Source organism: Trachemys scripta, chromosome 5 (assembly GCF_013100865.1).
Source record: "Trachemys scripta elegans isolate TJP31775 chromosome 5, CAS_Tse_1.0, whole genome shotgun sequence".
Taxonomy (NCBI): Eukaryota; Metazoa; Chordata; order Testudines; family Emydidae; genus Trachemys; species Trachemys scripta.
In genome coordinates, this window is record NC_048302.1 from 68,599,360 (window position 1) to 68,624,821 (window position 25,462).

At 42.8% G+C, this 25,462-nt stretch overlaps 1 protein-coding gene across 13 annotated transcripts in view; it reads right to left on the reverse strand.

Annotated features, from left to right (window-relative positions):
• The window catches only part of NEK1 (NIMA related kinase 1), a 137,695-nt gene that overhangs the window by 73,107 nt on the left and 39,126 nt on the right, over positions 1-25,462 (reverse strand). For 9 of the 13 annotated variants that reach the window (XM_034770721.1, XM_034770722.1, XM_034770725.1 and 6 more), the window contains exons 13-18: positions 24,993-25,052; positions 24,618-24,677; positions 24,442-24,489; positions 24,263-24,337; positions 10,567-10,745; positions 10,355-10,486 (exon numbers count right to left, since the gene is read on the reverse strand). In XM_034770721.1, the coding sequence (XP_034626612.1) occupies positions 10,355-10,486; positions 10,567-10,745; positions 24,263-24,337; positions 24,442-24,489; positions 24,618-24,677; positions 24,993-25,052 (554 nt within the window). Of the gene's footprint in view, positions 1-887; positions 1,457-10,354; positions 10,487-10,566; positions 10,746-21,679; positions 21,845-24,262; positions 24,338-24,441; positions 24,490-24,617; positions 24,678-24,992; positions 25,053-25,462 lie in introns of those variants that run through there. The other 4 variants (XM_034770727.1, XM_034770726.1, XM_034770731.1 and 1 more) reach the window with 3 other exon arrangements.

Here is a 25,462-nt window from a genome sequence, read left to right on the forward strand (position 1 = left end):
GTATGCTGTAAGCATGATGAAAGCTAACTAAAAATAAATGTCATTTTTATGAGGCTCTAGAACTACATCTAGCCAACCAGAAGAAGCTTGTTTATGATCATATATTGTATACAAATGTCTATATTTGACAGGCAGCAAGGTTCACTCAAATATCACTAGTAATACGAATTTGTAATCATTTATACCCACAATGTGTGCTGCAGGAATGGAATATATTATACAAAGACAATAGTTTTAAGATCTAGTGAAAGGCTCTGTTAAACTACATATAAGGTTTTTCAGTCACTTTTAGATATGTGCATGAACTAATTTAAAAATAAATACAACTGAACTACTTTTGTTCTTTTAGCAAGATTCTTGCTTTAACCAACCATCTACTCTCATATCCTTGCAGTTCACCTTTAGTTGTAACCATCACACACAAGGGAACTATTACTAAGTTAAACAGTGTTATACTTATAGGCAATACACTGAATATTTCACACATTTTTGAGGATAATATATTTTAAGTCCAAAAATGATCCAATGAAAACACTCTGAAAAGGTGAGATCTAGAAGCGATCATATTCAACCCTATTCTGTCCCCACCCTGGTTGGCCTTAATTTCTTTAAATCTTTTTGGCCCTAACTAGACTTGAAAAAAATAGTTAACATTTGAAACCATATTAGTTAACATGAGATGTTTAACGGACATGTTTTTAAGCACTAATGTAGACAGGATTTAAACCTTTAAAATATTTTGGCTGGTCATATTCACACTAGTATTTAAAGATGCTGGTTAAAATATGTTAGCTAACATGTTTTAACCAGCATTTTTAAAAACCACAACCCATTTTCCTAGTCTAGTCTGGCCTGGGGAGAGAGAGGGAGGGAGGGAAATGGGGAGAGGGGATGGAAGAAATTAAGTCAGATGGTAGCACATGTAGCTGAGTAGATGCTCAGTTACTGGGTGCAGCAGGAAAAACATTAACTACATCACAAAGACTCAAGTTACTGCATAGGAAACAGTAACCAAAACAGTGAATGTCATTACCATCATCATGGCAAATCCTAAAAGGAAATGACCTCCTTGCAGATCAAACATCACCCACTTCAATCTCTGGCAAAAGTGCTGTAGGTGATCTTGGCAGTACATTGGAATGCTTACTGTGACACCAAAACTTCTGGTGCCCAACATGGTTGCTGGCCATGCAGTGGCACTCTGATACAAATGCTTTGAAATTCAACTGTGTTGCACTAACATCCATACAAGAAAGCTGCTGGAACCAAACCAGTGCTAGTGGAGGCAGTTGTTGGGTTTGGCTTCATTTTTGATCGTTTTCTGCCACTTGATATGAAGCTGATGAAAACGAGAAGAATTGCACGCATCAATCTGGTGTTCTTCAGCCTTGCTCAGCGCCCATGTTTCACTTCGATTCTAACACCTGAATACGCTCTTCATTAACACTCCTTTGATCTAGGGTTATTTAATTAAAAGTAGAATGTAGAAATAACGTAATAGCAAAAACCGCATGATATAGGCAGATGAAAACAATACAATCAACATCTCCTTTCATATCTATTAGCATACGAATTAATTAGTTTGAATGCATACTAACACTTAACACTTCTTTAATGTTCACATACAAATTAATTGTCCTGAGACACTGACATGCACTGGCACCTGGCCTGTCAGCCTCACAGAACATTCCCTAGAGAAGCTATAGAGGTGGACAGTACTCTGGTGGAGTGAGCATACAGCTTGTCAGGCGACTGCATGTCCACTGGTTGGTAACATGATCTAATGCACTGGACAATCCAACTAAAAATTCTCCCTGTAGAAACAACTTGCCCTTTGACCCTCCCGGGGTAAGCAAGAAAGAGCCTGGGTGACTTCCAGAAGGATTTTGTTTTGTCCTGGTAGAATAAAATGGCTCTACATACATCAAGAGTACACAATCTTTGCTCTGGTCTACCAGCATGACACTTGGTAAAGAATACAAGTAAGTGGATGATTTCATTAGTGTGGAATTCAGACACCAACTTCAGGAAGAAGTCTCTGAGACCACATTCCAGATTGTCATTATGAATGATAGTATAACATTTATAGTAGAAGATGGCTCTGCTATCTGGGTTTGCATTCTCCAACTTCTAGCAGACTTGACTGCCAAGAGAAAGGTCAATTTCATAGAAAGGTAGGGTAAAGGGCATGTAACCACAGGCTAGAAGGGGGGAACCACCAGCTTCAGAAGGACAAAGTTAAGATCCCAAGTTGGGGCCAGATTTCTGACAAGTAAGAATAGCCTCAAGATGCTCTTCAGTATAGGGGAAGACTGATGCTGTAAAGCTCCATTTGTAAATCTAGAGAAGTACGTGGACCTAGTGGAAGTTTTCCTGCTATTAATAAGGATTTTCTAAATATCATGTGAGCAGACCAATTCCACTAGTGTCAACCAGCCAGCATTCACGCTACCAGGTGGAGAGCACTCATGTTTGGTGCAAAAGGTCAAGCCCCAGTTGTGGACTACAAAATTGAGGATGGAGTCTAGGGGGACTGATGGTACCAGGGAGAGGTTGTGGAAGTCCCTGAACCACATTTGTGTCAGTCACAACGCTATGAGGATTACTATGTGAAGGGTTAAAATCCCTGTGCATTTTATATAACAACCTGGTATATGGATTGTGCCAGCTCTTTTCCAGACCCAAAGTCCAGAGTTTGGTCAAGAGACCAGAGGCCTAGCAAACAGTGATCAGCTAAGAGAAAGCTGGAGTAAACAGATAACCTTGCTTTTGCTAAAGTAAGCCTAGCTAGCAAATTGCCAGGTGTTGGATCTGAGTACTGAATAATTGTGTCTTAAGAGTTGCAAATTGAACAAAGCAGCCCTGTTTCTGTTGTGTTAGTTTCTTTTGTAGGTAAATGTTCTTCCCACATATCCAACCTTTAGTTTATGAAAGGTTAGAACATGTCAGTATAAAATATGGCCTCCTCCCGCCTCCCTTTCCCAGGGACCAATGCCTGCCTTAAGACACGAAGGAGACAATCTTCATTGCCATATACTTTCACTGTTTCTTTGCTTTAACCCCTAGGAATATATCTGTTGGACAATCAGAGGAGTTGCTTCATTCCTACGGACCCCAAATCAGAATTCAACATATTTTATTATTTACTTATTTTATACTAATACATTTATCAAAGTATTAATTAAATTTTAACTCATTAACTTGAGACCATGGGTGGAGACATTATGTAACCTTTTAACCATTGGCTGCTGCGCTATCTTGTCTTGCTGCTAGACCTATCCGGGGCTGTGGAACTGCCTACCCCGTCACTTTCCCCCGCCCATAAAAAAGTCCATATATTCTATTGTAATCAATTGAGTAACAGTGTCTCTGAACCTAACAAGCTAGGTGACACTCCGACCGCTCTGTATGTAATAAACTCCTCTGCTTGACCTCTACACGGTGTGGATTTATGTTCCTTCACTCTGGTTTTCTCTTGCCTGTTCTTCTGCAGAACACTGGGAAGCAGGGGGATGAGAGGGAACATATTTAGGCCTTCTATTCAAGGGAGGAGAAAGATTCCGAAAAAAAGCTGGGAATGTGGCATCCCCATGAACAGAAGCGGGGACACTTGTTCTGCTTTCCCCAAGAGGTCCTTGGGGGTCGGAGTCCCCCAAAAGGTTAAAGGTGTCCTGAAGGACTCTTAGGTGGCACAACTACTAGTGGCGGTCACAAAAATGCCTGCTCAGGCCATCTCCCCTCATGTTGTCCACTCCTGGGAGATAGCTGACAAGGTAATGTTGTGTGACAAAAACCCAGAGTTAAATGGCCTCTTGGTAGAAGGCCAAGGACCTGACCCCTCCTCATCTGTTTAAATAAGACAGCTGCCATGTTGTCAGACATCACCAAGACTGATTGGCACTGAATGTCCAGAAAGAAGGCTATGCATGCTGTGGGCATAGTCAGGATTTCTAGAACAGCGATGTGCAGGGCCCGTTCTGTGATGGACCACAGGCCCTAAATTTTAAAGTTCCCCATTTGAGTCCCACATCCAAGTAAGGAGGTAACAGTGATGATAGTCCTTCAGGGTGAACTGGGCTGTAAGGAACCCTCTTGCAAATGTTGCACTGGTCATTCTCCCAGTCCAGTGACTGAAGGATTGACAAGGGGAGATGCTGTGACAGGTGTGATAAATATCTTGAATAAACCTTACTGAATTAAACTTGAATTCAGCAACGCTGAATTTTAGGAATTCATTGTATTTAAAATGCTAAGTGTTTATGTACTATTGAGGGACTGTATGTATTTCCATGGGGGAGAGGGACTACAGCCCTCCAGGAACTAATAAAGGTGGGTGTGGTTAGGCAAATTCACTTGAGTTTAACACCTCCAGAGGGCTACCACTATTTGGAGAGGGTATGCTGGTTTAAACTGGATTCTTCATGGCCATCAGACAAAGAAAGGACTGTTGGTTCAACAGCCCGAGTTAAAACTGACTCAGGGTCTTCTTTCTGATCCAGCAAATAGACAGGACCTCTGATCCAAGCGAAGCATCAATCAGGGAAGGGATAGGTCTTTGGCCCATTTGGGTGCTTGTTTTGATGAACTTGAAGCTACAGAAAAAAAAAATCTCAGAGTGAAGTTTGAAGGACTAAGCACCAAACAAAGCCCTTGTTGGAGTGCGCGGGGGAGATTTCTAGTAAGTTTATTAGCATGTATGTAAGTTATTTTATTGTTTTTAATATGTTTTCTCTGTAATGCTTTTACCTTAAGACGACAAGTGCTTGCATAGAAAGAACTGTGTGGTAACTTAACTGTTGGCATTACATAGCTTACCATCTATGAGAGAAGCAAATCAGGCCTGCTTAGGCAATCTATCATTTGGGGAATAACAGTGTAGGCAGGGAACTGTTCAATCTGGAAATACCCCAGTCAGAAGGGAGGAAGATGCAGGACTCTGCCCAACAGAGGTGATGGCTGGATGACCAAGAGGAAATAAAGTTTCAGTTGCTCTGAACTATGATAACCTTGACTGGATGGCATCTTCTTGGCCAGAAAGCCAAGGATAGCCATGCTTCAAGTGGCCAGAAGCAGAGTCCAGTGTATGAAACAACAAAATATATATGCTGCCACGAGACCCAGAAGCCTGAGGCAAATCCTTACCCATGTGAGGGGGTGGGGACTGCAGGTGAGAGCAGATAGTATTTTATATGAAATCTGTCAGGCGGCAAGTTGGCAGTCACAAGACCTGTGCCGAATACAGTCCCAATGAATTCTATTTATCAAATAGGATTTAAATATAGGCTTCATTTTGTTCCCAAGGAGGTCTAGACACAATGTGGCCCCTGACAAGCCAGTCAACCAAGTCTGGGAACACCTGAATGCCCACCCTTGTTAAGTAAGGTGCGACTACTGCAAGGCACTCAATGAAAACACAAGGTGCTGTCAAAAGCCTGAAGGACAGATCCCAATATTGGTAATATTTGTTGTTCAACACATACCTCAGAAAACACTTGTGCACTTGGGGAATCACGATGTAGAAGTATGCATCCTTGAGGTCAAGAGAAACTACTTGTCCTTCTGGACCAGAGAGGGAATGATGGATCCAAGGGAGACCAACTTGAGCTTGATAAAAGTATTGAAAGCTCTGACATCTAGAATCAGACGAAACACCCTGACTTCTTGGGAGTAAAGAAATACCTTGACTAGAAGCCCCTTCCCTTGCATTGAGGGGGAACTTCTATCGCACCCAGAACCAGAAGTGGCTATGCTTCATGTTGCAGCAGAGTCTCATGAGAGGGCTCCCTTAAGAGGGTCAGGAAGGAACTGGATAGCACAGCCTTTCTGGACCACATCCAAAACACAATCATCTGAGGAGATGCTGGATCAGGTCTGTTGAAAGCAAGCCAGACAGTTGTCAAAAGGAAGAGAGGGTAAAGAACATAGAATAACTGGTATGCTGTCCTCAAGCACCAAGTCAAGTATGCTACCTGGTCAGTGCCATTCTGGGAGATGTAACAGAGAGGTTGCCCCCCCAGCAGATTTCCTTCTCAAGGGCCACTGTCTGCATCCCTGGGCTTTGAGTGTTCTATACTGGAAGAAGGGCTGATGTTGATAGGTAGAGTCTTTTCCATAGGGATTGGCACCAACAGTCCTGATACCAGGCTAGATCAGTACTAGGTTTTGGCAACAGCCATAGATTCATCGAGAAGGACAAGATCAGTTTAACTGATACTGCAGAGCCCGAACACCTTCCTGGAGAGGATTGGCAACTTCGCTGTGAGTCAAAAGACAAGAAGGAACCACTTCTTGAAAAAGGGGGTGCTCCTCCCATAGGCATAAGGGGCACTTGGCCCAAAGACAGGGGCAAGAAGGTTACTGAATCCAGGAACCTTAGTGGAATCAGAGGAGGGTACAGTTCTAAAAGGCATAGTGGTGACAGGCCTGGCAAAGTAGTCTTAGGTGATGATATGCCTGGTACTAGGATAGAGCTTCTGCCCAGTACCATGGCTGCCTGTGGCCATTCTGATGCCTTAGTACCAAGGACACCAAAATGACCATGGACACAGTTGCCAGGGCTTCTAGTATGGTGGTTCTGTTCTGCTAGTACAAGCTCCAATGCTCAAGGAACTTTTTTTAAGTTTTGAAACACTTTTAATGACCAACAGCCCGGTGGTCTGAGGCCTTGCAGTCAGAACTGGAGAGGGTAATTTTTACCTTTTCTCCTTAGAAGACATGCAACGTGTCTCTATGCTTTCTAGATGAGGAAGGCACAGCTTGGGAGAGTCTTAGGCAGACGCCAGGGCAGAAGTTGAAGCCCTCTGGACTTCAAAAGCCTAGGCACTTGGAGTCCAGGGTCATCACTGCTTTATAATAAACACCCTCTGGCGTGCCTCTCTTGAGCACTGGGTCTGCTTTGAGAAGGACCTACAAATTTCACAGCACTCCGCAACATGCCCCTTACCGAGGGAGAACAGACACCTCACAGGCTGAGCAGTTCTTAAAGCCTAGGGATTTCCCATGGTCAGCCATGGTAGGCAACATCACCAGCGACGGAGGAAGAGAACTCTTCTTCCTCTAAGGCATCCTGAAGAGATGCCTACTGAAAAAAATGCTGTAAATCGCTGAAGGAAAAAAGTTTGTTGGAGGGAGTAGTTCCAACAAGTACCACCAGTGGTAGAGAAGGAACTGTCTCTCGCAGGAAAGTTCCACCCTTTACACCTTCACCAAGCATACAAGGAAGGGAAGGACACATGCATCATCCCATTAGATACAGCTGACTAGAAATTTCTTCTATGTGCATGCACTGGATATATATTCAACTAATATGGAATATGTATATGGACTAGCTCTCAAAGAAGAACCACAGCTATCTTTCAAGCATCCTCAAGCACCTGCAATGATGCTGCCCAAATATTTGGCACTTGCCACATACTTGATGTCCCATCCGAGCAGGTTAATACAGAGCTGGGTGTAAACTGAAGCTGGAGGCTGCTTGCTAGTGGGGAGGAGGAGCTGGAGGGTTCCGGGAAGCTGCAGTTCTCAGCATGCCCTGAAGGAAGGAGGCAGCATGTAGGAAACTCCACACAAGTCCAGGATGCAGCATCAGGCTGCTTCTCCATCTGGATCCCTGGGCTCTGTGGGTGGATTACGGGGAGCGGGTGTCTGGCCTTGGGGAGGCCCCTGTGACTGGGCACTGAGGGTGGGCATGGCTGGGGACAGGGTGCAATTGTCTAGGCTGGGTGGGGGTGAGCTCTGGGGGATAAGGGGTGCATGTGAGTGTCTGGGTGGGGGGAGATGACTCTGCAGCTGGGCTTTAGGGGGTGTGGGTGTCTGGGCTGGGGGGCACCCTGCAGCTGGGTTCTGGAGGAGGGGGAGAGAGAGTACGAGTGTCTGGGCTGGGGGGGGGCCCCACAGCTGGGCTCTGGGGGGTAGGGGATGCAGATGTCTGGCCCCTCTGCTGGTCTCTGAGAGGGAGGGGGCAGAGAAACGGGTTTCTTTAACTCTCTACTGCTGGGGGAAATATTTTGCATCTGTATTGTTACAGACATAGTTGCTGAGAAGTATTTTGAAATAAATTACCAAAATAATTTAAACTGGCCTGATTATACAATGTTATCTGGACAAAATAAAATATGCAGAATTTTGAAGAATTTTAAAATATTGTGCGCAGAATTTTTAGTTTTTTGGCGCAGAATTGCCCCAGGAGTATACCAGTCACTGCAGATATTGAACAACAGTGACAGAACGCAGCCTTGCCAAACTCCAGTGGAGATAGGAAACCATGGCACATATCTGTTACCGACTCAAAGGCAGATTTCCATTCCATTATAGGCCTCTTCCCTCAATGACACTATCTTCCAAGGGATACCAAGTCACCTCATCATATCCCACAAATTTGCTCAATGCAATTAATTGAAGGCCTGACTGAAGTCTATAAAAAATGTTGCACGGAACTTATTAAATTCAACTATCTTCTCAAAGCACTGCATCGAAGTAAAGATCTGGTCAACAAAGGAACACCCAAGTCTAAAGCTGCACTGAGTATCCCAGCACTTGCCATGAAGTGCATTGTTGATTTGAAACATTAAGACAGAAGTAAAGTCGGTCCTAGGGAAGGTCAACAGCATAATCTCTCTGTAGTTCAGTGGTTCTCAAACTGTTTTACTGGTGACCCCTTTCACATAGCAAGCCTCTGAGTGCAACCCCCCCCCACCCCTTATAAATTAAAAACATATTTTTATATATTTAACACCATTATAAATGCTGGAGGCAAAGCGGGGTTTGGGATGGAGGCTGATAGCTCGTGACCCCACATGTAATAGCCTTGTGACCCCCAAGGGATCCCAACCCCCAGTTTGAGAACCCCTGTTGCTCTTTTCAGTCTTATTCTTTTTGAACAGATGCAGAATAAACACCTTTCTTCCAGTCATCAAGGATGAAGATAGTGTGCCAGATGGTCTAGTAGAGCCTATGCAGTCACAGTACAACAACAGTCTTACCTGTCTTCCACAATTCAGAGATAGTGATTATGTGCTAATACACAAAATGGTAAATGACTACATTAAACAGAGATTTTATAATATGATATTAATGTTACAAATTTTAGGACTGAAAAGCCAGAAAGGGAAAGTTAAGATTGCACGTGCAAGCTTAACTTTGTCCCCTTAGACACATTGATTATGATTGCATAACTCAAACTATCACACACATTTTTCAATACAATACAATACAATTAAATTAGTTATCTAAAGATTGATTCATTCTCCAGCCCAACCTTTGCCCTGTTATTTCTCCCATCCCCACCTGTTGCTGCTACTCAGTTTGATCTCTAGGGAATTAGGTTCTGAGGAACACATTTTTCAGCCCTTCGTCCCTGCAGCAGCTATTTAGGTAAAGATGTGGGAGAGGATTTGGCTCTGTCTGCTTTACCAAGGGAAACTAGGTTAACGAACTATGACTGAGCACTGTTCTTGCTAAAAAGGCACGGTCACAACTGACTAGTGTAGACATAGCCTTTGAGGTCATACCAAGCAGATCTCCTAGGAAAAAGTAGGATAGCATAAAAAAAGCTCAACTTGGGAGTGGGCATTTGTTTTAAAAATGTTTACAGTAATTGAAGGGTGGGGGGGAACACAATTGAAGTAGTAATGACAACACCCTTCCACAAATTCAACAACATTGTTATCATACAATGACATACCCTCTTTTTAGCTATATTACCCTGTCTTTCCATTTCTGGTCAGCAGTGTTGGAAAGCTACACTCATCCCCAGCCTGCTCCTCCAAAGTCTTCTCCTGAGCAACATGCTTTAAGCAAAGCAAATGGAAATATAGTAGAGAATATTCCACACTAGAGAATCAAACAGGTCAGGTAACAGGAAGAGTTGGGAAATGGAGGGAATACCCCAGGACAGCTGGCAGAAAAAGAGGTTTATGGGTTAGTCTAGGCTGTCATTTCATTAATAATTTATATTTTGGGGCTTTAACCAAAAGCACAGCACTCTTAAGGGTTGCTAGTAATTAATTACCAGACTAATTATTTATAACCATTAGCAACTTGAGTTTACCAAAGCAAATAGTTAGCATAGATAGTAGCTCGATTTACTAATGATTTCACCCATAAGCACTGGAAGAAATGGTACAATCAGCTGCAAGCATGATAAGATACATAACACATTGGCCATCTTCAGTGGGAACTAAGGCACCAACGGTTCTAAAAGGGTTAGGCATTCTGTGAGAAACCAACACATGAACAGACAAGACAGCATCAATGGATAAAGATGGTTTTTAAAAGTGTCTAGGATTAAGCTAAACACAACATAGGACAAAAATCTAACATGTAGGGATGCATTCACAGATTATCACAGTCCAACCTGTTTGCATTGGCTTGTTTAGACACCTCCTTCAATCTTTTGATTTTTTTCCTAATTGCATCAGCATCTGGTAAATGGTGATGACCATCAGGCCCATTAGGAAATCCTGGACGTACTCCAGGTGGAACTCCTCTGTAGATAAATATGTACAGTAACTTGCATTACTTTCGTCAAAGCAGAGCACATGCAACTCTAATGGAAGGTAGTCATACCTTTCAACAGCTTCCCGACTTCGTATTTCTGCTCTCCATCTGGTTTCTCTCTCCTCACCTACTTTAATATTTTCCTTTTGCTGTTGCATCTGGTCAAAGATAGCATGGTAGTGTTCATACTGTCCTCTGGCAGGCACAGGGGAAGGCCCAACACCACCTCCACCACCAAAAAATGGTGCCTGGGAATTAAAGAAAGAACTCTCACATCCTTCTCCTAATAAACCCTGGCAGTGTCCACTACTCTTAATAAAAAGAACAAATCAGGATTTCTTCCTAAAGTTTAATATGCCCAAAGTGTATCTGTTTTAACACAGAGTAGGAGGATTTAAACTCTTACACTCATGTAACATTAATATTTTATTATCCTCTGTCAGCAGTTAAATTATATGTGCTATACCTATCACATAACAGTATTGCTGACCCTCTACTATAAAAGGAAATCATCCCATTTCAAAATCGATAAGCTACCCTATCAAAGGCTAAGTAGTTTATCACAGTGAAGGAACTGAATCATCAAGAAAAGATGGACAGTACTATCATTATAAAAGTAAAAGAGTGGTAAAAATTAGCCTCTCTCATATGCCTTTTTCTTAAAATAAACCCTGTTTTTCACTAAAGTCTTCAGTAGTGGTTTAACCCTGTGCATATTCTGAAAGTTTGGTGGCTGTGTAATGCAAGAGTCATTTTATTGTGGATAAAGTAACTGGAATCACTGGAATCCCAGAGTGAATTCTTTCCTGCAATTATTGGACAAAAAGGGTCCATTTATATTACAATTAATATGCCAGTTATAAAGACATCTCTGGAGTTCTTGCTTCAAAGAATACACATGGGTAGCTTTAAAGTTGCAGGTCACGTATAAAACTGGTAGCAGTTTTCAATATTCCTTTGCAATACATGGGGATATCTCTGTGACGTTAGTGACATAAACTGTGACCGTATTGATCATTGTTGCAACCAGGGTCCTATGGTTGCACAAGTTCTTGTACAGAGGAGGCCAAGTGGGGTGTCTATGGAAAGGTCGTAGTTTGCTGGTTATGATTATGCTGTCTGTATGTGTGTATCCTTTTTGTATTTGAAGTTATGAATATTGGCTATGTATTTGTTTGATTCTAAGTAGCCTCAGTGAAGCATTTGGTCAGCTTCTTGAGAATGGGCACTTACTGAGAATGGTCCTATCAAGAAACACTTAACTGACAATGGACTTTGGGAGATGCCAATCCACATCTGAGCTTTCCTGGGAACGTTCAAACTAACATGTAAACAATGCAAAAAGCTGAATCATTCAGAGATGAGACTTGCCCAGGTGGCTACAGACTCCAACTTGTTGCTGTGATTTTGCACAGGAGAACAAATTGCTTTACACCCACAAGAAAAAGAATATAAAAGGCCCTGGAAACCCCTCCATTTTGTCTTCAGCTGGCTCAAAAGATAGCCTCTCCACCCCAAAGAGATGCCTGAAAGAAATTGGAACGAAGGACAGTAACAATGGGGGTGTGAGTAATTGCTGGACCCAGACTAGGAAGGAGTCTAGTCTGTAAAATAAGCTTATTGGACCATCTCTGAGGGTGAGATTTACCTGCATTTAGTTTCCTACTGTAATAGGCTTAGACTTGAATGTTTTTGTTTTATTTTGCTTCGTAATTTACTTTATTCTGTCTGTTATTACTTGGAACCACTTAAATCCTACTTTTTAGACTTAATACAGTCACTTTTTGCTTATTAATTGACCCAGAGCAAGTAATTAATACCTGGGGGAGCAAACAGCTTTGCATATCTCACTACCAGTGTTATAGAGGGTGAACAATTTATGAGTTTACCCTGTATAGGCTTTATACAGAGTAAAACGGATTTATTTGGGGTTTGGATCCCATTGGGAACTGGGTGTCTGGGTGCTAGAGACAGGAGCACTTCTTAAACTGTTTTCAGTTAAGTCTGCAGCTTGTGGGAGATGTGGTTCAGACCTGGGTCTGTGTTTGTGTTTGGCTCAACAAGACAGGATACTGAAGTCCCAAGCTGCCAGGAAAAAAGGGTTTAGAGGTAATCTCAGCACATCAGGTGGCAGGCCCAATGGGGTCTGTGTGACCCAATCGGTCACAATCTCCCTGATGAGAAACACCACACCACACACTCTCTTCTGGCTCTTCCCCCCTCAAAATATAAGCATGCTTTAGTCTCTCCAATCTTAAAAAAGCCCATCCTTACCCCACTTGCCTCTCCAAATACTGCTCCATCTTTCTTCTCCCTTTCATCTCTAAGATCACTGAACATGCTGCCTACATTCAGTCAGGAGTTCCTCTCCTCCAATTTCATCCTAGACACTTTCCAATATGGCTTCTGTCCCTTGCACTCCTCTGAAACTGCTCTTGCCAAAGTCTCTAATGACCTCTACCTAGCTAATGGTCAGAACCAGTACTCCATCCTCATCCTCGGCCTGTGAGCCACTTCTGACAGTTGACCATACTCCTCTTAAAATGTCCTTCTCCCTTGGCTTCTGTGACTGTCCTCTGCTGGTTCTCCTCTTACTTCTCTAACTGGTCCTTTAGTGTTTCTTTCTGATAAGGAGCCTCATCTAGTCCCAACTTTCAACAAGGCTCTCTCCTCAGTTCCCTTTTCACCTTATCTTTTGGCAATCTCATCTGCAAACAAAAATTCCAACTACCCTCTCTACTCTAGAACTGTCTCCTATCCAAATTAAAGTCTCAGTCAATCCAAAAATCTTCTTGTGAATGTCTAGCAGTCAGCTCAAGCTCAACATGGCTAAAATAGAGCTGTTAATCTCCTCTCCCCTTCAAAGTCTTCCCCACTACCTCCTTTTTCAATCACTGCAGACACCACCATCACCACCTTCTTGCCTATCACTCATGCCTTTAACCAGGATTGTATCTTTGACACAAAGTTCTCTCTAGGTCCTCTCACCCAGGCTGTGTCTAAATCTTTTTGATTCTTTCTGCATGACATGTCTAAAATATGGCCTTTCCTATCCATCTGCACAACTAAAATGCTCATCCCACCTCTTACCTCATGTTTTGACTACAGCAACATCCTTTACACGGTTTTTGACAAATGCAATCTTGTCCCTCTCATATCCATTCAGAATATCACTAGAAAGATCATTTTCCTAGCCCATCATTTTGAACACATCACCGCTCTCTCTGGATCACTCCACTGTCTCCCTCCAAGACCCTCAGCCATCATATCAAGTCTGAAACTGCTGTGTCTACACTGATTGCAATAAGAAGAACAGGAGTACTTGTGGCACCTTAGAGACTAACAAATTTATTAGAGCATAAGCTTTCGTGGACTACAGCCCACTTCTTCGGATGCATATAGAATGGAACATATATTGAGGAGATATATATACACACATACAGAGAGCATAAACAGGTGGGAGTTGTCTTACCAACTCTGAGAGGCCAATTAATTAAGAGAAAAAAAACTTTTGAAGTGATAATCAAGCTAGCCGAGTACAGACAGTTTGATAATAAGTGTGAGAGTACTTACAAGGGGAGATAGAGTCAATGTTTGTAATGGCTCAGCTAGCTTGATTATCACTTCAAAAGTTTTTTTTCTCTTAATTAATTGGCCTCTCAGAGTTGGTAAGACAACTCCCACCTGTTTATGCTCTCTGTATGTGTGTATATATATCTCCTCAATATATGTTCCATTCTATATGCATCCGAAGAAGTGGGCTGTAGTCCACGAAAGCTTATGCTCTAATAAATTTGTTAGTCTCTAAGGTGCCACAAGTACTCCTGTTCTTCTTTTTGCGGATACAGACTAACACGGCTGTTACTCTGAAAACTGATTGCAATATTACCAAAGAGCATGATGGAGCTGACAGCCTTCTTGGATATTCTAATACGTTCTTGCATTGGTCAGAAGAGCTCTGTTGATATAAATCAAAGGAATACGTAGTGTTCTTATATCTGGAGGAAGAAAGAAGAGGAAGAAATTGCTTCTTTTTAAAAGTGGGTATATATCTACTTAGTGATCTGAATGAATGTTGAGTCTTTCAATGAATAAAGAGACTCATCCATTTTAGCACTGAATACATTTTGTCCATCAAACGGATAATCTTCAATAACTGACTGAACTTCCTTAGGCAAGCAACCTTGATGCCGACAACCATGATGCACATCTCAAAACAATAGCTGTAGCCATTGAATGGACATCGGTATCAGCTGCATCCAGTGCAGCCCGAAAGGTTTCAACAATTAATAAACCTTCACACATTGAGCTAGCCTTATTCCTAAATTCTAAGGGTAGTTTTTTTCTAAAATTAGCAGACTGCCCATTGAAGGGGGACAGGCGTGACAATTTTTTCTTCCAAAGATATCTAGTCTCACTGGTTCTCTCTCTTGGGGAGTTCACTTTCCTGTTTGTTTCAGTTTTTCTTTGGCAACACAGACAAGTGAAGATAGTCAGATGAGTATAAAAGTACTCAAAACCTATGGCCGGCACTTGATGTCCACCAACAACATGTTTTGAAGTAATTACAATCAAGCCAGCAGTACCCCAAAGGTCTTTACCAGCTCTAAAATTCCCACATTTATAGGAAGAGCAACTCTATTGTTATATGCCAGTTGTAAAGTATCAAAAAACAAGTTTATATGCCTTCTCCTGTACCATTTTCAATGGGATTCGCAGTATTTGTGCTATCAATACTTTTTAAAAGGTTTTTAAGTTGTCCATTGCCATAGGTACAGAAGATGAAACCCAGTGTTAATCAGGTGAAGGAGGAGAAACATATGGGAATCCAGATGAAACTTCTTGAAGCAGCAGACTTTTCTCACCACTAGAGTTTTGATGTTCTTCTGTTTCCATAACCAAAACATGAGAATTATGAGACACTTGGAGTAAGTGATTTACAATGATTCCCCACATGGTAGGGGGGAAACTTGTCCTGAATACTGTGCATATTGAGGCCATGGTGGCCAAAACTGTAGACCAAATGGTTAAGACATTCACTCAATTCGGAGGAAACCAAGAATAATGAGGTTCATTTATACTGTCTTGTCTGGTTTTATTTTATTTGTTTGCTGACCTGATTTCCTCTTATGTGAAGGACTCCTGACGGACTCTGAGGAGGAGCTGGACTCAGAAGACAAAAGCCCCTCATTGATGGGGTAACAATTGGAGATCTGAATATCTGGGTAACACTTCTGTTCTCAGTCTCACTATCACATTGCTGGAGATAAACTTTCAGTACAGGTACCGGAGATCTTTCTCAGAGATTTTGGTGACACAAATAGGAGAAGTCTCTAATAATGGAAACTCATGCTCTGAGGTCATCTTAAGATCCAAAGAAGAGACAAAATTCTTTCAGAGCTGTTTAAGGGTATCTGGGCTGAGGGATCTGGAGCCTCCTCTAATTGCTTTGAAGGTGCTACTGAAGATGAAACTGACAGTGCCATAAGCAAAGCTTCCAAGCGAGACAGTGCCGGAGCAGACCGTGATTGATGTACCAGTGCCAACATAGCCTGTGATAGTAACTGCCATGTCACAGGCTTAGCATAGTTATCTTTCCAGTTTCTATGTAGATGTTGCATTCAAGCTCAGGCACTGAATGGCGTCAGTGACTCCGTTAAAACATAAAAACGTAAGACCAGCCACAGTGGGTCAGACCAATGGTCCGTCTAGCCCAGTATCCTGTCTTTTGACAATGGCTTCTGCCAAATCGTTCAGAGGGAATGAACAGAACAGGACAACTTCAAGTGATCCATGCACTTTCATCCTGTCCCAGCTTCTGGCATTTGGAGGTTTAGGGATACTTATAGCATGGGTTTGAATCCCTGACCATCTTGGCTAATAGCCATTGATGGGACCTATCTTTCATGAATTTATCTAATTCTTTTCTGAACACCATTATAGTTTGGGCCTTCATAACATTCCCTGGCAATGAGTTCCACAGGCTGACTGTATGCTGTGTGAAGTACTATTTCCTTTTGTTTATTTTAAACCTGTCACCTATTGATTTCATCAGGTGACCTCTAGTTCTTGTACTATGTTAAGAGTTAAACAACACTTTACTATTCACTTTCATACCATTCATGATAGAGACATCTATCAGGTTCCCCCTTAGTCATCTCTTTTCCAAGTTGAACAGTCCCTGCCTTTCTTATCTCTCTTCATATGGAACAGCTTCCATACTTCTAATCATTCTTGTTGCCCTTCTCTGCACCTTTTCCAATACTAATATATCTTTTTTGACACCAGCCATCCAGAGCTGCATGCAGTATTGCAGGTGTAATTGTATCCTGGATTTATATAATGGCATTATGATATTTTCTCTTTTCCTGTCTGCCCCTTTCTTAATGGCTCCTAACATTGCTAGCTTTTTTGCCTGCTGCTGCATATTAAGCAGATGTTTTCAGAGAACTATCCCTATGGACTTCAAGATCGCTTGCCTGAGTGGAAACAACTATTTCAGACCCCACCATTTTGGATGTATAGTTTGGATTATGTTTTCCGGCATACATTGATTTTCACTTCGCAACATGGAATTTCATCTGCCATTTTGTCACCCAGTTTTGTGAGATCCCTTTGTAACTCTTCACAGTTAGCTTTGGACTTAACTATATTTAGTGATTTTGTATCATCTGCAAATTTTCCCACCTCACTGTGATTTATGAATATGTTGAAGAGCACTGGTCCCACTTCAGATCTTTGGGGCACTGTCACGGGGCTAATACACCCATCACCCTTTTGGGGGTAGGGGCGCGTTACAGTCCCGCAGTTGCGTCTGTAGGGTTGCCCTTGGTCTCGGGGCTGCATGGCCCTGTGGCTTTAGTCAGATGACCCTTGCGATCAGGGCAGTGCGGCCTAGCGGCCGGAGTCAATAATACGGCCCCTGCTCTCAGGGCAGTGTGGCCTAGTGCCAAAGTCAGTAATATTGCTGGGTTTTATATCCTGCTTCCAGCTGGAGCATGCCTAGCAGAGCCCAGGGGGCGTGGCCTCCTCTGCAAAGACAGGGTTACCATATTTTGAGTGTCCAAAAAGAGGACACTCCACGGGGCTGGGGCCCCGCCCCCAGCCCTGCCCACGCCCCCGCCCCAACTCCGCTCCCTCCCCTGCTTCCCGCGAACATTTGATTCGCGGGAAGCCTGAAGCAGGCAGCAGGTAAGCTGGAAGGGTGGGGGTTGGGGGAGGAGGCGCGGCCCAATCTGGCCCCCCCAGCGTCTCCAGCCTGGCTCGGCTCGGGCCTCCGGCCCGGCCGGCCCCGCCCCAGCCCCACCCCAGCCCCCAGCCCAGCACCACCGGCCCCGCATGTCCCGATTTTCCCGGACATGTTCAGCTTTTTGGGATTTCCCCCCGGACGGGGATTTGAGGCCCAAAAAGCCGGACATGTCCGGGAAAATCCGGACGTATGGTAACCCTATGCAAAGACAGATGGGTTAGCCCCTGCTGCACCAGTGAGGGGCTGATCCACCCCATCACAGGGACCCTGTTATTTACCTCTCCCCATTGTAAAAACTGATCATTTATTCCTACTCTTTGTTTCTTAGCTTTCAACAAGTAACTATTATCCGATGATTGCTTAGTTTGCTTACTTATGCATCCGAAGAAGTGGGCTGTAGTCCACGAAAGCTTATGCTCTAATAAATTTGTTAGTCTCTAAGGTGCCACAAGTACTCCTGTTCTTCTTTTAGTTTGCTTAAGAGTCTTTGGTGAGGGAACCTGTCAAAGGCTTTCTAAAAATCCAAGCACACTATATCCACTGGATCAACCTTGTCCATATGCTTATTGATGTCCTCAAAGAATTCTAATAGATTAGTGAGATGTAATTTCCGTTTACAAAAGCCATGTTGACTCTTTCCAATCTTCTTGTGTTTATCTACATGCCAGATAATTTTGTTCTTTATTATAGCTTCAACAATTTGCTGGGTCCTAAAGTTAGGCTTACTGGCCTATAATAGGGTGACCAGACACCAAGTGTGAAAAATCAGGAGGGGGGGGGAAGGGGTAATAGGAGCCTATATAAGAAAAAGCCCCAAATATCGGGACTGTCCCTATAAAATTGGGACATCTGGTCACACTAGCCTATAATTGCCAGTGTCGACCTACTTTCAAGTGCAGATCAGAATAAAGTAACCAAGTGACACTAAGGTTGTTTCAGCTTTTCAACTTAAGGTGGTCTGAAGGAACTAAGTGGGTCACCACGTTCTTTATGTTGCGGAGGGAGCGCCAGGGCATGAAAAGCACATGTGCGACTTCTGTTGTACATGGCTAGTGAAAATATTCCAAATTGCAGTGCTGGGGTGCCCACACACCATGAGTAGGATATATATTTTCAGTATGAAAAAAACAAAAAAAGTGTTATTTGGATTTAATTACAAGTGGATGGAGAAAGACTGATGAAGTTTGGTCAGAGGTTTGCAGTTTCTGCAATTTCACAGCATCATCACAGACTACTTAAGCAACTGAAGTTGCAGAAAACCTCAGTGCTAGTAAAAGCCACACACAGTGGAAATCCTGCTCAACTGACTGTTATCAGGGCCGGCCTTAGGGAAAATGGCACCCTGGGCAAACTTGCATTTTGGTGCCCTTGGCCCCTGTGAGTGCGGTGCCCCCCACTGCCCCGGCCCCCCATGGGCTCCCCACCCTCCCTTCCCCCCTAATCCCTGCACTGTGCTCCCTTTGCCCCTAATGCCTGCTCCCCCTAATGCACCCATAATCCCTATACCCCCTTCACTCCCAATCTCTGCCCCCCTCCTGTGCCCCCAACCCTTGCACTGTACCCCCTTCACCCCAACTTCTGCACTTCCCTCCTGTGCCCCAATCCCTGCACCACTTCACTCCTACCCCCAGCACCTCCCTCCTGCCCTGTGCATGCCCCCTTCACCTCAACCCCTGCACTCCCCTCCTGCACCCCTAACCTCAGCACTGTGCATACTCCCTTCACCCCAACACCTGCCCCCTCCTGTGCCCCTAACTCTTGCACTGTGCCCCCTTTGCCCCTAACCCTTACATCCCCTTCCTGCACCCACGTGGGGAAACTGACCAGATGCACAAAGCAGCTGGCATTGCTGCTTGCTCCCCCACTGGACTGCTGCTCTCTGCCCAGTGCAGTCATAGGAGGCTGTGAGGGGGGGAGCAAGAAGCAATGTCAGGGCTTCCTGCATCCAAGTCACTTTCCCTGCGGGCTGCGTAAGGGGAGGGCAGGAGAGCAGCAGCTCCAGATGCCTCAGCACAGCCCAGTTGGAGAAGTGACTTGGATGCAGGGAGTACTGGTGTGTGTTGGGAGGACTGTGTTGGGGGGGAGGGGGAGAAAAGGGGTGTTGAGCGGAGTGTGTAGTTCAGACTCCTGACCATGAGTGCTTTCTTAAAAACAGTGCACTCACTCACTCACACACACATTCAGACACAAGCAGCTGCCAGCAGCTCTGGACCCAGAGAGGCAGCAGCACACACAGATTCCCTCTGTCCCGTCATCCCAACTTAGTGGAAATTGGGTACACGGGTGGGATGGAGGGGAAGACTCTGACATCAGCTCCCCCACAGGAGACAGGAGGACGCTCCCAGTCCAGAGTGGCCAGGGGCAACTACAGGGAGGAATGGGGGGTGAGGGGACAGGAACAGCAGCAGCTGCACACGTGGAGCAGGGTGGAGGAGGGGCACCCCTGCTCCAGAGAAGTCAACTGGATCTGACGGCTGGTCGTCCAACTGCACCCTGCAGCTCGGGTCTCTTCCCCCTCCCCCGTGCTGCTGCTGCCGCCTCTCGCCAGCAGGTCAGGTGGGAATCCAAACCTTGTGCACAGTGTCCCCTTGGGCAGGCCGCCAAAGGCCAGCCCTAGCTGTTATTACAGAAACGCTACTGTAATTTATGCAAACTTCAATGATATAAAGAGAGGGGATCATGCACTATTTAACAGAGGATGTCTGAGATTCAGCTAGACTAGCAAAGTATAAAATTCCTGCATGTTCAACTAACCAGACTCCAGCACAAATAAAAAAATCAGCTGAACTGTTGGAGAAGGCAGCTGATATCCTTCAGGATGGTTTCAGAACTTTAAAAGGTAAGGAAACAAAAACTGTGCTTTAAAAAGGGACTGATTGCTAAATTTTTCAAAGCACAGCCAGTACCTTTTGTGATACAGCCAAAAGTAGAAGCATAACTACAGCACTTATAGTATTCTAGAATTTTATCCAAGAGTAAGGAGTTAATGGAGCACCTCTATAGTGCCAGTAATGAGGAAAAACAGGGCAGTCAGTAGCTGTGATTATTTCAAAGTACCCATACATTTGCATCCTTAACTGGTGGTAAGACATTGCCCAACCCTACCTACAACAAATGGAAACTGAAGACCGTGATAAGAAGTACCTCACAATTAGCACATGTAAAGGGATTATTTCAATTCACATTTTTGGTTTATCCAAATACTCAAGCAAGTGATACATGTTATGGTTCTGGATAACATCAGTTTACAACATACGATTGCAAATCTTCTCTTGGCTTCTAGAAAGGAAGTGCATGCCACTACAAATCACATACAGTACAAACACTGTTTGTAGAACGTCATTTGAGGTTTCATCTGGACTCATTAAACTCAATCTACAGAGAGAGATTCTTAAGAAACAATGATCAAAAACCAAATTGTGCACACCCAGATGCAAGGTTTTCAAGTGGAAAAGTGTCTTATTAAAAGACTACTGAGATAATTAATGGAAACCCAGAGTGATTACATCACAGACTGGTCCTCTGTCTTATTGGATAGAAGTGCCACCAAACATGTCAACTAGCTTTCAAGATGTCCTACACCAGTGATGCCTATTGCAAGCACCAAGCCTACAATACAACGGTAGACAGCGACTTGTATGTTACCAGTGAGGCTCATGTCCCTGTTTCTACTACAAGTGACCTTTGCATTACAAAGCAGGAAGATGTTTCTGATTCAGTTACATCACCAAGTCCAGACCCTGATGTAATGTCTATGAGCTGTTATCTAGAGAGAAGATGTAAACCACCTCTCAGACTTATTTTGTAGCATGTTGTACATTTAACATTTATTTCTTAATATTTTAAGAATATTTGATTTGTAACTTTATGTCCTTTTACATTTAAGGGGGCAGGAATAAGTAGTGTAAAGGAAAACAGCAGTATTGCTTTAAATAGTTTGTAAGCCCTCTAGCGGTGCTCACCATTTTTTAGGTTTGGAAAGAGGCCAGCAATGAGAGTACCAGCATGTATATAGCTAGGCCTTGCATGTTTGCATATAGTGAATAAACAGTCATGTGGGACAAAGATGTGCCCATGCAGTTTCCTCACATTCTTGTTCTGTAAAAAGCAAAACACACAAAACCTGATCACTGTGATCCACCCCGTCTCATATCTAGCAGTGAAGCCTCTGTGTTCTGAACAAGCTCTAACTAGTAGAAAATACAGGCCTTCATTTGTTTAGCAACATCAATTGCCATTAACACCTCTCCATTACTTGGATCTATACACTGAGAGACAATCACAGAGTGTGCCTGACTTCCCACAACAATAATGTTCCCACCCACTAGAAGAGCCCCAAAAGCATGCAAAACAGAACTTTCTCCGGATGTAGACTACATAAGTCACTCTTGCAAGAGTGAATAACTTTCCAAAAATTAATCAACTAAAATGAGTGTGTCATAACTATAAAGGGAAGGGTAATAGCTGTCCTGTGTACAGTACTATAAATCCCTCCTGGCCAGAGACTCCAAAATCCTTTTCCCTGTAAAGGGTTAAGAAGCTCAGGTAACCTGGCTGGCATCTGACCTAAAGGACCAATAAGGGGACAAGATACTTTCAAATCTTGGGGGGGGGGGGAAGGCTTTTGTTTGTGTTCTTTGTTTGGGAGTGTGTTTCGTTCTCGGGGACTGAGAGGGACCAGACATCAATCCAGGTTCTCCACATCTTTCTAAGCAAGTCTCTCCTATTTCAAACTTGTAAGTAAATAGCCAGGCAAGGCGTGTTAGTTTTCCTTTGTTTTCTCAACTTGTAAATGTACCTTTTACTAGAGTGTTTATCTTTGTTTGCTGTACTTTGAACCTGAGACTAGAGGGGAGTCCTCTGAGCTCTTTAAGTTTGATTACCCTGTAAGGTTAATTTCCATACTGATTTTACAGAGATGGTTTTTAATTAAAGAAAAAGGTAAAAATTTTCTTTTTAAGAACCTGATTGATTTTTCCTTGTTTTAGATCCAAAGGGGTTTTGGATCTTGATTCACCAGGAGTTGGTGGGAGGAAGGAGGGGGGATGGTTAATTTCTCCCTGTTGTAGATCCCAGGGGGGGGGGTGGAACTAATTCACCAGGAGTTGGTGGGAGGAAGGAGGGGAATGGTTAATTTCTCCTTGTTTTAAGATCCAAGGGGTTTTGGATTTGTTTTCACCAGGGATTTGGTGAGGGTTTTTCAAGGCTTCCCAGGGAGGGAATCCATTGATGGTGGCAGCCGAACCAGAGCTAAGCTGGTAGTTAAGCTTAGAAGTTTTTCACGCAGGCCCCTACATTTGTACCCTAAAGTTCAAAGTGGGGATCTCAGTCCTGACAGAGTGCATCAAAAACTCAGCCTAATTAGTTGACAAAATAATGAGGGAAATGAGCTACTCCACCAACATCACCCTCTTTTTTTAAAAAGTAAAATAAATAAATAAAATACAATACCAGACGCTAACATAAGCTTCACCATCATGACAGCCTCCTCCATCATTTCCTAAAACCCCAGACCTTCATCCTAATCCTAAAAAGTGTCCTAACCAAACTAGGCCCAAAAAAAAAAAAAAAAAAAAAAAAAAGTGTCCAAACAAGATGGCCACTCTACCAGCTCTGAACCATCACCTAATGTCTGATTTTGTTTTATTTTAAACAGCAGCTCCAGCTCATCTCAACCAAAAACCCCTAAACAAACCTCTTCTAAAACTCCAGTATCAAAAAATTAAAATAAAAGCCCTACTAAATACTTGACATTTCAAATGTTTTTCTGTTTCTCTCTTTTCTGTATCTTTAATAAAAGTTAAAAGAATTTTTAAGACTGCATTTGCTATAATAGGAAGCAAGCTACAGCCTCTGCATACCAAACCCCAAACACTGTTCAATGTTAAACAGTAACTAAATTTATTTGGCATCTTTAATCTCCTATATTCCATCTAAATTAATACAACAGACCTCACCTCTTTCAGAACTAAAGGAAAAAAGCTTTTTTCTTCACTCTCAACTTTCTCTCAGCACGTTATTACACAAACACTTGCTACTGATAAATTAGGCAAGCTATTTTTCCTATGGACTCGAAAGGCAGAAAGGAACAACACAAATCTCTCATAGGGGAGGGGCTCAGATATGTTGTTGGGAGCCATAAAAATACCTAGACTGAAAATTATGAGGCATTTGAACAAAGAGAAGGTGGTTGTTCCATGCATAGATTCAGTATAGAAAAAGGACAAGAGGGAGCAATGGGAGAAGGAAGGAAACAAATGGGGTGTGTGAAGACTGATACAAAAATTTGATGGAACACCTTAGAAATCAGAAAAGTGTACTCAAATGCCAAGAAGTTGGGTATGTGAAGGGGGCCATTATTCAGTATCGCTAAGACTGTTCATAGATTGGTACTGGGGGTAGCCCCACATGTAGATAAGCATCTATCTGTTCTGGAGAAAACAACATGCTATGGAAGATAAATAAAAGGGAGAGAAAAGAAAGACTGTGCTATATATTTCAGCATCTGCTACCAACCTTAACTTCACCACTTCCACCTGAACTAAGCACATTTCTCCAGCCTTGTTCCCTGGCTCTGTTTATCCGTTCCATCTGGAGAAGACCAAAAAAAAAGGGGGGAAATAAAAGTTCAAGGATTCATTTTTCTAATAAAAATTCAAATTCACCATTAAAAATAAAATTTAAACATATTTTACCCTTTCCTTTTCCAGTCTTCTCATCTGCTCCGCCTTCAGTAAACTGATCTGAAAATTTGAACAGTTGGAATATTAAAGTATATATTCTGAGGTAATTTATGACATAATTCACAAGGGAACATTTTATTACTTAAACATCATTATAAATAGAAAAAAAGCCAAAGTATTTTGTCTACCTGGTCTCTTTGTCGCTTTTCCTTCTCAAGTAATTCGAATCTTCTCTTTTTTGCAGCTTCCTGAAAAATAAGTGTGTGTGCGTGTGTATAAATACACATACATACATACAATAAAAATAAATAAATAAATGAGAGAGAGAATGAATTTCTCAATTTAATCAATGAACACTACTTTCAGCAAATTTAGATCAAGAAAGTTACTACTTCAGTGGCAGAGGCATGCCCAGGAAGGCAAAAATTAAGAAGTTAGAGGTTGTTTGGAGGAAAGAAATCAGGAGGAAAGGTTTGGAGGTTTTATTATGCATTTTAAAAATCTTTTTGTTCTTGTTTTGTTTTTGATGTAGCTTGAAAACAGGTAGATGGGCATCTTTATACCTCAAACATTTTCCTCCTTTCTTCTCCTGGATTCATTTTCTTCATTGGAGTTGGATGCACCTAGATAAAAGGTAAAAACTACAAATTAGGTATGTCAGTGCATGGTACTTTCTAGATCCCAAAATAACAGGAAAGTGAAAGTCAGGAAGCAAGAGAGCAATAATTTAAAAAGGAACAATATTTCACAATGCAGCTTCATTATTCTGAAGCGTGCCTGAAACAGAAGATACTGTTAAGATCTAGGGTGAGATTCTAGCTGGTCAAAACAAATGAGCAAATACTTTTAAAAGCTCAATTTTATCTTTCCTGTTTATTTCCCTTCCCTGAGAATATCAATGCCCACTGATCCTCTATGCCCTCCTCCTTAACAAGTTGAAGGTCCCTGGAGATGTCAATCACAGTGCTCACTGGGAAAACAAGTTGGCCTCAAAATTTCCAACTACAGATTTTGTTCAAACTAGTTAATACTT